The sequence below is a fragment of the Danio aesculapii genome, chromosome 10, assembly GCF_903798145.1.
Source record: "Danio aesculapii chromosome 10, fDanAes4.1, whole genome shotgun sequence".
NCBI lineage: Eukaryota > Metazoa > Chordata > Actinopteri > Cypriniformes > Danionidae > Danio > Danio aesculapii.
The window spans coordinates 32,823,775-32,837,359 of record NC_079444.1 but is presented as its reverse complement, the minus strand read 5'-3'; the positions used below and the strand labels follow the sequence as shown (position 1 = coordinate 32,837,359).

General features: G+C 34.5%; 1 protein-coding gene across 6 annotated transcripts in view; it reads left to right on the top strand.

The window, feature by feature from the left end:
* cux1a (cut-like homeobox 1a) overlaps positions 1-13,585 on the top strand; it is a 250,599-nt gene that overhangs the window by 209,318 nt on the left and 27,696 nt on the right. For all 6 annotated transcript variants that reach the window (XM_056467313.1, XM_056467309.1, XM_056467310.1 and 3 more), the window contains 2 exons: positions 97-429; positions 2,069-2,228. In XM_056467313.1, the coding sequence (XP_056323288.1) occupies positions 97-429; positions 2,069-2,228 (493 nt within the window). The remainder of the gene's footprint in view (positions 1-96; positions 430-2,068; positions 2,229-13,585) is intronic.

The following is a 13,585-nucleotide window of genomic DNA, read 5'->3' as shown; positions in this document are numbered from 1 at the left end:
TCCATAAGATCTGTATTTACTTTATATCACTCTAGTCAAAGCTACAAAGCCCACTCAATAGCTAACCCAAACTCTGCCACTCTCTTTGCTCACCAGAAGCTCCCTCGGCTGGGCAGCACTGCGCCGGTGGCTCCTGCGTCATCTCTGGATTACTGGAAGGACTGGCCGAGCTCAGAATCGCCGTACTCTCAGAGCTCAGAGCTCAGCCTGCAGATGCCCAGCGGCAGCGAGACCCCTCAGAGCAGCCCACTGCCTTCCTCCTCACCCCTACTGTCCCTGCCCAAAGTGGCCAAACCCGTGGTGCCGCCGCTTACGCCCGAGCAATACGAGTACTACATGTACCAGGAGGTGGACACTGTTGACCTCACACAGCAGGTCAAAGAAAAACTCGCCAAGAACGGCATCTGCCAGCGCATCTTCGGGGAGAAGGTCAGTGCTTTTCATATCAGATATACTTCCATCAAAATAACATAACAGTATTAACAAATGTTCTGCCCTGGCATGTAGGAGTGTAAAGGCGTGGTTGTTTCACTACTGGACGAATCAGAATTTTTAAACAAATATTTTGAACAAATGATTCATTGACCCACTCATAAAGACAGGATTTTCATTGCTGGATGAATCAGCATACTTAGGCAAATCTTTTGAATAAATGATTCAGTTACCCACTCAAAAAGACTTGACTGTTTCATTACTGCATGAATCAGCATTTTTAAACAAATCTTTTGAACAAATGATTCAATGACTCAGTTTTGATTGTTTCATTATCGGGTGAATCAACATTTTTTAACCAATCATTTGAACAAATGATTCAGTGACCCACTTTTCATTGTTTCATTATCGGGTGAATCAACATTTTTTTAACCAATCATTTGAACAAATGATTCAGTTACTCATTAAAAAAGACTTGAGGGTTTCACCACTGGTTGAATCAGTATTTTTAGACAAATCTTTTGAATAAATGATTCAGTGACCCACTTTGGATATAATAATTACCGGGTTAATCAGCAATTTTAAACAAATCTTTTGAATAAATGATTCAGTGACCCACTCATAAAGACTTGATTGTTTCATTACTGGATGAATCAGCATTTTTAAACAAATCATTATAACTAATGATTCAGTGACCCTCTTTTGATAGATTCATTACCAGGTGAATCTGCATTTTTTAATGAATCATTTTAACAAGTGATTCAGTTATCCACTCATGAAGCCTTGATTGTTTCACTACTGGATGAATCAGCATTTTTAAACAAATCTTTTGAATAAATGATTCAGTGTCCCACTTTTGATGGATTCATTACCGGGTGAATCAAGATTTTTAAAGAAACATTTTAAACAAAAGATTGAGTTACCCACTCATAAAGACTTGACTGTTTCACCACTAGATGAATCAGCATTTTTAAGCAAATCTTTTGAATAAATGATTCAGTGACCCACTTTTGATAGTTTTATTACCGGGTGAATCATTATTTTATATCAATTCATTTGACAAATGATTCATTCACCCACTCATAAACACTTGATTGTTTCACCACTGGATGAATCAGCATTTTTAAACAAATCTTTTGAATGAACGATTCAGTGACCCACTAATAAAGACTTGATTGTTTCATTACTAGATGAATCAGCATTTTTAAACAAATCTTTTCAACACACGATTCATTCACCCAGTCAAAAAAGTCTTGACTGTTTCACTACTGGATGAATCAGAATTTTTAAACCAATCATTTGAACGAATCATTCCATGACCCACTCATAAATACATGATTGTGTCATTACTGGATGAATCTGAATTTTTAACCAAAACTCTTTGATGAGTGATTCCACGACTCCCTCATAAAAACTTCACATTTCTGGGTGAATCATACGCTTCTATCCGTAGTTCTGCTTAAAATGTTTTGCGCACTTGTGTGTGTGTCATTTTCATTTTTATGCTGCATGCAAATGTACGAGTTCGTAATAGCAGCTGCATCTTTCTTCTGATTGCATCATATAATATCTTGATATTTGTTTCAGGGCTGTTTTGGTCTCATTTTGTGTGTGTATGTGTGTGTGTGTTTTGCAGGTGCTGGGTCTCTCTCAGGGGAGTGTGAGCGACATGCTCTCTCGACCAAAGCACTGGAGCAAACTCACACAGAAGGGAAGAGAGCCGTTTATACGCATGCAGTTATGGCTGAACGGAGAGCTGGGACAGGCGCTGATGCCAATGCCTGGACAGACACAAGGTAACGCCGTTTACAGTCATACACTTTTTACAAAGCATCAACACAAACAATAGAGTGACAGCATCTGGGTTCTTCCTGCGCTGAAGAAAAAAAATCTAATTTTTTCAGTTTGGAGCTACATTTATTAGTACAAATAAGTCTAAAATGAACAAAAAGTTGGAACACTCCACATTTAAAATCATAAAATAATCAAAATATTATGTTATCTTAAAATAGGACCTCTTTATTTTTATTCCTTTATTTTCCTTCGGCTTAGTTTCTATTTCAGAGGTCGCCACAGCGGAACGAACTACCAACTATTCCGGCATATGTTTTACTCAGGATGCCCGTGCAACACAGTACTGGGAAACACCCATACATACTCTCATTCACACACTACGGATAATTTAGGTCATCCAATTTGCATAGAGTGCGTGTCTTTGGATTGTGGGGGAAACCGGAGCACCTGTAGGAAACTCACGCCACCATGGGGAGAACATGCAAACTCCACACAGAAATGCCAACCGGCCCAGCCAGGACATTTATTTCGAACATTTATTAAAATATTATTAATAAAAAAGGCATTTAAATTATTTTGCATGAAGGTAAATAACTGGAGTGTTCAGGTCTTAGTGTTAAATAGTATTTTTGTTAATAAACAAAGCACTTTTTTATTTAAATGTTGTCATAAAACATTTTTCTACAAAAAAAGTAGTAGAAAGAAAATAAAGTAGGATTTAGAGTTGTATTTAAGTTTTTTTAAGGCCCAATCCCAATTCTATTTTTGTTCCCCTTCCCTTTGGCCCTTAAAACCAAGTGTGAAGGGGAAGGGTTTCAAATTTACCCCTAAGAACTAGGACAGCACTACAACACCCGCACACGTCATCATATGTCATCACGATCTCTTGCTTCATATGAGATCAGACGATCACAACTGCTATAGTTATTCCAGTTGAGCTATTTTTTGGTATTTATCTTCAAGAAATCACTGAAGGCATATATTATGTTATTATAATGATCTAATGTGGCGATAAGATCGTAATACTGTGCATTTAACACAATGGCCATATTCATCTCTATAAACACACAAAAACAACATTAGCAGTATAGCAGACACTGTAAAAAGCCAATTCCTAGCCACTAGACATTACTGACAGGGTATTCAAGTGTCATCGAGTGTCAGAATGTTGTGGGACTGCTAAACAGGAGTTATGATTATGGATCATAGATCGCGAAATTTAGCGTTTTTTTATTTTAGCGTTTTTTTTTAAAACACGACGGTAAAACATGAACACGGTTATGAATATATTAAAACACATGTTTGTTTGTTGTAATAATCAGTAATAATGACAAAAAATACTAATTTGTGGATCTCCTTACTTCCGGATTTAACAATCCTGCCGTTGTGGCTGGTGTATTCTGTGAAATTTTCTTACCCCTTGGTTTCGAGTGAGGTCCTGAAAAATCTTCGTTCGAAGGGCTATTCACCCTTTCCCCTTAGCTCTACGCCTTCAAGCTAAAGAGAATTGGGACACCACTACCCCTTCATGGGATTGCGCAAAATGAGGGGTAGGGGGAAGGGGAAGGGCTAAGGGGTAGAATTTGGAATTTGTTTAAAATTGTCTTTATTGTACATTTTGTGAATAGCAGTGATTTATCAACAGTTAATCAATGTCAAATATTATTAATAAAAAAGGCATTATTTTGAATTAAAGTAAAGAACTTGTTTTTTTTTTAGGTTTTATCAATGTTAGATTGTAAATAAAGTCGTCTGAATTTTTAGCAGTGTTGTAAATAACAATTTTTATTTACATATTGTCAAATTTATTTATTTTTAAATAAAGTAGTAGACAGAAAATAAAGTATAAAATAAAGTAGAATACTTAAAAGTTGAGACCGCATTTAGGTGTAAAAGTGTAAAAAATAGTTACGTTACATTACAATTGTCTTTATTTTAAATCTTGCAAATAGCAGTGATGGATCAAAAGTGAATGAAATATTATGAATAAAGTAATAGAAATGTATTTAATATTTAATTTGAATTACGATAAATCATTGTGAAATTTAGGTCTTGTGAATTTTAAATAAATATACATATATATTTTTTAGTAAAGTTGTCTAAAATTATATAGTATTTGGGAAAGCTAGGTTGCTGCCGGAAGTGTTGTTAGTGAGACCAGCAGGGGGCGCTCAACCTGGGGATGCTGTGTGGGTCCTAACCCCCCAATTTATTGATGGGGATTCTATTCTGCTTGGTGAGCGCCGTCTAACAGTGAGACGTTAAACCGAGGTCCCGACTCTGTTGTCGTTAAAAATCCCAGTATGTCCTTCGAAAAAGAGTAGGGGTTTAACCCTGGCATCATGGCCAAATTTGCCCACGAGCCTTGATCCACCATGGCCTCCTAACCATCCCCATATCAAAATTGACTTCATTACTCTGGCTCCTCTCCAACAATCAGTTAGTGTGTGGTGTGCAGTCTGGCTCAATATAGCTGCCATCGCTTCATCCAAGTGGATGCTGGACACTGGAGGTGGATGAGGAGATTCCCCCCTAAAAAGTGTGTAAAGCTCTTTGAGTGTCTAGAAAAGCGCTATATAAATGTAAGGAATAATTATTATTATTATTTATTTATACATTGCCGTATTTAATTATTCTAAAAATAAAATAGCCTTTGACAGTAGTGTGGTTATTTACAGTGAGTAAAATAGTTCAAACTGATTTTGTCCTTAGATTAAACTTCAGAAAAACATCAGCACAACTCATTTCATGCTCTGCTAGAACCAAAACCCCCGGAAGTGCTTGCTGTGTGACATCAGTGCAGCTTTATCTGAACAATGAAAAGTGCGTAGTGACTCAAGACGGATGTGAAAGAGCATCACGTTCTGTTGTGGCTTTGGTTTCTTGGTTTCACTCTTCATGTTTTGAGTTGGCGTCAAAGCCACCATTCATTCAGCTATTCTTATCGTTTGGCATGGGCGTTCGAGACTGCAAAACTTTCCCTCATATCTCGTTTTCACCAATCACATCCGCTTCTGCTCACCAAAATTACATTACTCTCAAATATCCAACACTCAGTGCATCGCAGGAAGAAAAGCAAGCAGCCTGGTGCCTCGCTCCAATCAGTTAAGCATTCATAAATGCATGTTTTTGTTTATGAGTGTCATTGTTTCATTCTTAAGGCAAGACATTAAAGGTAGTAAAAGAAGAAGCAAAAAAGAGTAAAAAAAAAACAAAACAAAGCAAACATTTACCGTATTCCCTTAGTTGATGACATCACAAATTGCACACATTTTAGTGTAGGCAAGTGTTAATGTAAGTAAAATGTTTAAATATGCAACTGAGGTGTTGTTTCATTTAATATGCACTAATTTAGATATATTTCTAGCACAACAAGCCTTTAAAAATATGTACTGTCATTTAAATCAAAAGTAAAAAGAAAAACACGTATTAGGTGTATTTTGGTTATTCACATCAGACTAAAATAAAAAGGTTTTAAATGTTAAATGTGTGATTTTGGTCAGAACTGATATCTAATAATATCTGTCTGATTAATGCAGGCCACTCTGAGATGCAGAAAAACAACATATCTTGAAAATGCGAACGGCTGCATTCCTTTGACTGATACTAGTTTTAGCCTGGCTTGAATAAACAACCGGGGGCAAAGCAAATCTCAGTGTAATTCTTCAGTAGTTCAGCCAGCTGTACCTCGCGCGGCCTTACGGTGGGAGAATTTAAATTACTCATGACTAAATGGATGCAGGATCATACTGTTGACCCAGTTTTACTGTGGAATCATTATGCTAGAATAACGGCGTTCTGTTGATCGATCTCAGATGTTTATTAATGCGCTACGTAATAGCTAGCACTCATACTTAGCAATAGAGTTTTGAACAAGCCCCAAAACCAAAAGGTCCCACTTTGGTGTGCTATTTATCCCTTAAGGCTAAATTGAGAATCACACTTCTTTTTTTTTTTATAATTCCATAAGTCTTAATAGATAACTAAACCAAATAACATAAAGATAGTAGCAAATTATTCTAGGTCCTGACAGTTCAGTCATAAAAACACCCATAATGAATTCACTTGTTTCATTACAGGATGAATCTGCATTCTTGAACAAGTGATTCAATGACTCCCTCATAAAGACTTGTTTCATTGTTGACCGTGAACCTGGCTGATTCAATAAAAACTTCACTTGTAAAGTGGTAACGTCCACACAACATCAAGCTGTAAGATAATTGAACGTTGATGTTTGGTTGCTTTTTGGTTGGACATTGACATCGTCGGCCTGACGTTGGGTTCTGATCACAACCCGATTTTCATTTCCAAACAAAATGCAACACACCCACAACGTTACGGTTCAACGTCAATCTGACGTCATGCTGACATCTTGTGCCTGCTGGATGTTTAAGGCCATTTTGGTCATCATACAGTAAACATCCGTCATCTTTTCATCAGTGACATGCATCTAAACAGTCTCTGAGTCAATACTTCTAAAGATTTTGGACATCTTTATGGAAACTTTTAATGCTTCCAAACAATTATGAAGCGCTCATGTCTTGAAGTAGTTTATTATGATGCGATTTACCTTCTATGTGCAATTTAGACTCGGAAGACAGATTTTTCTAATCCCTATAGACAAGAAAAAATAAAGTAGTGACTGCAGGTTGAAGAAAAGTGGAGTAAAAGTACCAATACAGCACTAAAAATGTACTCAAGGGAAAGTAAAAGTACACATTTTTAAAACTACATAGTAAATTACAATTCCTGAGAGAAACTACTCTCAGTAATTTGAGTATTTATAATTTGTTATAAACACCATTGCCTATTGTTGTAACAATCTTATTTATATAGGACTTTAAACAGAGTGCTTTAATACATTTTCTATCGCTACTGTAGGCATCAGTAATTATATCTGAACTACAAACCATTATCTGAGTATTTCTGTGGTAATTTGACTTTTTCTCACTCAAACGCAAGTAAAACTTGAAGCTTTTTCATCACTAAACATGTCTCCCTAGATAATTGTTTTACTCTTTTATTAATATTTTACTATATACCTAAGGAGATTTACCTCAAACTGTGTCTTCCTAATGCGTGTAAAAATCGGCAGTTCAAGGCCCTTTTTAAACTCAGTTATGCTGTTTATTAGCCGTCATCAATTTCTATATTTCCATTGACCTGGATTTGAGAGAGAGGCACCAGGGAGGAGGGGTGGGTTGGTTTAAATCGGTGCGGTGTGCATGGAAATGGGGGTTTGTCTCACAGGGGCATCCAGAAAAGGCCCCCTGGGCTCTTTCAAGGGCCTCCTTGAGCTGTTGTAATCAATTAGCCCATCAGCGCTGGGATATATGATAATTAGCCGCCTCTCCTCCTCTGTGACTGGCTGCATGCTCCAGTGGCTGATTAATATGCAAATAATCAGCCGATGGAATGATAAATGGGAGTCAAGCTGTGCAAGTGAGTGCGAGGCCGATTATGATGAATAGCACTTGCTGGCTGTCCTACTTAAAGAAGCCTTTCTCTCTCATTTTTTTTTTACTACAAATTAAGCCGAGTAATATATACATTATAGCGACGAGTTCAGCTAGAGGTGGAGGGAAAAAAGGAATAGGAGATGATCAACTTTGGAGGTGAAGCTTAAACTGAAATGTAAATGTCAGACCTTTTCCCCCCACGTTTAATCTAAAGTAGAGAAATCAAGATCTTTGATGGCTTTTAACTGCACAGAGAGAGATGGATGAGGTTATTGAAAGCATAGAAATGTCACATTGTAGTTTTATGTTTTGTAGATTTTCTGTGCTACTGTAATATTTTATATTGCTCTTCAAAAGTTAAGGGTTCTTAAGGTTAATGTTAATAATTAAGAAAGTCGTCCGTGTCAAATAAATGTACTTTACCTATTTTAAAAGAAAAACTGATTATATTACAACTTATTATATTACATTATATTTATAATCAATCTATAATATAAATGTATATAATTTGTAAAAAAAAAAAAAAAAATCTTAATTTAATAATAATTTTTAAAATAAAAATATTATATTATATTATATTATTCATTCATCTTCTTTTCGGCTTATTACCTTTATTAATCAGGGGTCGCCACAGCGGAATGAACCGCCTTATATTATATTATATTATATTATATTATATTACTTTTAATGAACTGTATATTATATTATATTATATTATATTATATTATATTATATTATATTATATTATATTATATTATATTATATTATATTATATTATATTATATTATATTATATTATATTATATTATTAAATGTTATATTATATTATATTTGCTGTTACTTTTGTGTAAAATATTAGAAACTTATTTATTGTCCGTTCTGCCAAGCACTGAAAGAAAATGTGTCTTTAACACTGGATTAAAGACAATAACTGCAAACCTACAACAATCACACAATAACAACACTCAAGACAACAACATAAGTTAAATACTTAAAAACCAAATTAACCCCATACATATTACTGCAAATCATATTTGACAACCACCCATTTCACTTCAAACAGTGATCTGATTTAAGACAACAACTGCAATTGGGATAAATGACTTTTTATAAGTACTCCTTCTGGCTTTAGAAATTCTAAACCTGTGTCCTGATGGTAACATTTCAAAAGTTGAGTGAAGGGGATGTGTGTTATCTTTAAAAATCACAATTGCTGTTTTTTCCATAAAGTTGTCAAATAGAATCTGCAGTGAATGTTGTTTGTGACCAGTTAACATATTTGCCTGATTGATAATTTGTGATAATTTCTTCTTCTGTTTAAGTGTTGTGTTACCAAACCATGAAACAATATTATATGTGAGAACACTCTCTATTAATGATCTATATGCTATGTTTAAAGTCTGAGTACTAACATTAAAACTTCTTAACTTGCGGAGGAGACTGAGGCGCTGACTTTCCTTTTATAAACAGCATCTATATTACTATTAAAATTCAGTGTATTGTCAATAATTATGCCTAAATACTTAACATTTAAGACCTGCTCTACTATTTTTCCTTTTATCATGACGGGTAGATAAAATCTAGTATCCACTGCTCTTGTTTGACTTCTCAAACCTAGCTCTTTTGTTTTTTCAATATTAAGATGTAATGAACTTTTGCCAAACCAATCTGTGATACTATTAATATATTTAAATATATAAGGAGCTATTCATTTCTTTCTGACAGGAAACCAATACCAGATCATCGGCGTATTTTATAAGAGTTTATCATCATTATTGCTCTGCAGTTCATTAATATATATAGAAAATAAAATAGGGGATAAATTATTTGCAACAAACCTAATCATGTATGTGTACTGTACATGTTTACGGGGTAGTGCCAGTGTGGCTGGTTGGGGTGAAAGTGTGTTTAAGTGAACTGGCCAGGCTTGACCGATTTGCCAGATAATCTGAACAGCAGGCACCATAATGGCCTGAGCTTTAGAGGACTGTAATGGGTTTCTTTCTTCCAGCTGCCCTGTTCTGTGCCTCACAGCTTTCAGCACACAGCACTTAGCACTGAGCTAATGCACCTCAGAAAGAAGATGAAAAAAAAAACGAATGGTGACAGGGCACAAGAACTAGTCCCAATATGATTTTAACACAGGATGCTTTTGATTAGTCAGACAGGATTTTGGTCAAGCAATTGATACATGCTGATTTGAAAAGAGGATGAAAGTCACCTATAAATGAAATGTCATCGTTTACTCGTCTTTCTAACTCATATGATTTTTTTTTTCTGTGCTTCAGTCTAGGGCTGGGCCGATAAACGATATTATATTGAATCGCGATAAAATTTGTGTCAATAACAATGATAATCGCTGGACATCTTTACTCCATATTGATCTAAGAGCCAATCACACAGCAGAAATGTGCAGCAATGGGAATCTAAAAGTGTGTTGATATTAGAGATGTGCCGAATGTTCCACCACCGAAAATTTCTTAGCCGAAAATGTTATTTTATTTAGTGGACCCTCTAATTTTTGTGGCTTCAGTCATTGTTGGGGTGCTCTTTTAAATCTGGAAGTATTAACAACTGATATCGAAATATATATTGGTACCGATCAATATGAAAACTAATTATCGAGATTGCATTTTTGCCGTATCACCCAACCCTACTTCAGTCAACATTACTTTTGCCTGTTAAATGGTTAAGGCACAGCATTTCACTTTAAAATGTCTTTCATCCAGTATGCTTGGGCATTCTGTCTGAATGGGGAAACATCTAATTCTCCAAAACTGTATGCCAAGCTTACGATTACAATACATCTTTGGAATCACCAATACAATTAAGCAACAGCTGTCTCATAAGTTTTGTTTCTAAACGTTTGAATCAAACTAAATCGGCGTTCAGGTTGTCCAAGCTAATGCGCATTCGCAATCAAAGGAACAAGATCACGACACTAACCTAATTTATGGCCGTTCTGCACATTATCATCTCTGAATAATGCTACGTCAGATCGTGTTGCTCTTCTGAAGTAATCCACAACTTGGTCTTGATGGCGAATTTCCTCCATAAATGACAGGGACTCTTTGTTTACAAGTTTGAGTACGTTTTACAGGATGGACTGTACCTCGCGTTTATTTCATACAGATTACAGTGCACTTAGTTCATTTAAAAGCACAGATTTCAAGCTTATGATGATATTTCTTATTTCTGTGAAGCAAGTATTCGCTGAGATTCCTGTTCGTATGTTGACCACCAAACTGACGTTAAAGCACACGTCTGAGCAGAGCTTTTCCTCTGGAGAATCGTCAGTCTATAGCGTTCACTGATTGGCTCCTGTACTGTAGGCGGGGCTTTATTCACCATATTGACAGTTACACTTTTCCCCATTCAAAACTATACGAGTGACACGTCTTGTGTGTTCTATAGTCTATAGCTGTACTCTTAGCCAGAGTGCTAACTAGGGCTGCACGATATAGGAAAATTCTGACATTGTTTTGCCGCGATATGAATATAATTTCACCAGATGACTTGAATAGCTCTATTTGGAAAGATTTCATTCATTTAGATAGACTGGGATGATTGAGTCTTTTTCTACGCAGTGAATCTGCATAAATTATAATAAATTACAAAAATAAATAAACAAACAATGCTTTATAATTTTCTGGGGATTCTAAACACAGACATTAAACAATCAAATGTAAACTATCATGTTCAAATTATTTTTTAAAAATCTAAATAATTATGTTTAATAAATAATCTAATCCTGTGGTGTGACTTGCAGATACACACATTGTGATATCGATGCTTAAAGGATATATTGTTCAGCCCCAGTGCTAAAATAACATCTGTAAATCCCAACATAGCACAACATTACAGGCTGATTTGTGTTAATGTTGTGAAAAAGCACACAATAACACTTAATTCAACATTTATTTTGTTGTGTAGTCTGACACAGAACAAACTGTGAACTAGAAATTAACTTCTTTTAGTTAAAGCTTCTTTCTCAGTTTGAAGGGATAGTTCACCCAGAAATAAAAATGACCTCATGATTTCTCCCCTCATGTGATTTTAAACCATTATTAGGTTTTTCTGTTGAACACAAAAGAAGATATTTTGAAGAATGCTGTTGCTGGCAATCATCGACATCCATAGTTGGAAAAAAATAAGTCGATGTGTGCCAGCTACCAGCATTTTTCAAAATATCTTCTTTTGTGTTCAACAGAAGAAAGTTGAAGGTTTTGAATGAGTGAAGCTTGAGTAAATGATGACTGACTTTTCAGTTTTGCGTAAACTATCCCTTTACGTTCGCCATAGTGCAATTAAAAATTTGAGTTGGCGTAACTTGTTTTTATTAAGTACAATTAAGCCATTTGTAAAATAATTTTTTATGTGTGAAAATTACTTTCGATTACCTTCAGATAAGCCCTGTTACCTTTAAAAGAGTAGCAAAACACCTAAAGGTTTTGACAAAAACAACAACACTCACGCTAAAAGACTAGCCGTAGATGTGGTTCCTGTTCGCTATATCTGTTGTCCTCTAGCAAGTGTCCTGTATATTGCCTGTCCTTACTGACCCTCATTAGGACGACACACTCAACCAGGCTAAAACAAGCTCTCCTCCAGGGTGTGTGAGTGTGTGTGTATGCATAGGTGTGTGTGTGTGTTGAAGAGCGCTCCACGACCCCTCATCAGTCTCTGCAGATCCTCTCCTCTGAATGTCAACCCGTCCTTGCGATCGTCCAATCAGAGCTTAGTTAAGATTAGACCACGTTTGAGGTGAGAACGTTTCGATCGGATGTTTTCGGGCCTGTTTGTAGGCTCAGTCCCATCATGCATCAAAATTAGAGCCGGACAGATGTACTGTAGGCTTTCTCATTTGCGCCACTTATTTAGGCTCTCAAATCCAAATGTATGCTACTATCAGGGTTGCATGTTAATTATCAATGCAATTCCTCAATTATAAAAATTAAATAGACATTTCTTTTTTTTATGTAATAAAAATTTATTTTTTAATAATTATTTATTATTAATATTATTGAATAGTTAATAAAAATTTAAGGTTAATAAATAATTAAATGTTATTTAAAATATTACTGATATATTATACATTTTATATATAATTAATTATATATAAATATACATTTATAAATAATATTAAAAATATATAAATATATATAATATTAATATAATTAATATATAATTAAATAATAATAATTAAATGTTGTTTAAATTATTAATTATTATATGATTTAATATTGTTTTTATATAAATATAAATGCAATATTAATTGATATAAATGTAGATACAATTTTAATTCCAAAAAATATATTTAATTACAAATACAAATATAAAAATATACTCATGCAATTAATATGAATGATATTTAAATAATTGTCATTTTGTTGCAGAATTAAACACTAGTTATAGTATGTCAAATGTTAGCTTGATGTTCAAATATAAACAAGTAATTTCATATATGTGAATGTCAAAATTAAATATGCGTTTGTCCACCACAAATAATTATGATAAACACATTTAGGGTAGCAGAATTGCAAAATTACACACTATTCCACAAAACTATTATGAATGAAGTTTGTATTCTTTCACAGAGATAAGCGTATGAAAACTATTTAAATGTAAACTTTTAGAATAATTAAAAACTTTTTGACCTCAAACTTTTCAATTTTGCTACAGTAAGATTTTCGAATGTCTGTTAAATTACTCTCCTATGCTCACTGCATTTATTTGTTCTAAAATACAGATACAGTAAAATCTATTGTATTGTAAAATCTAATCTATTTTCTATTGTAATCCTTCAAAAAGCCTTATAAAATGATGATTTGCAGCTTGAAGCAAACCTTTTTTAATATGATAAATGATCAGAAATCCTGCTTATTACATAAACTCATTTAG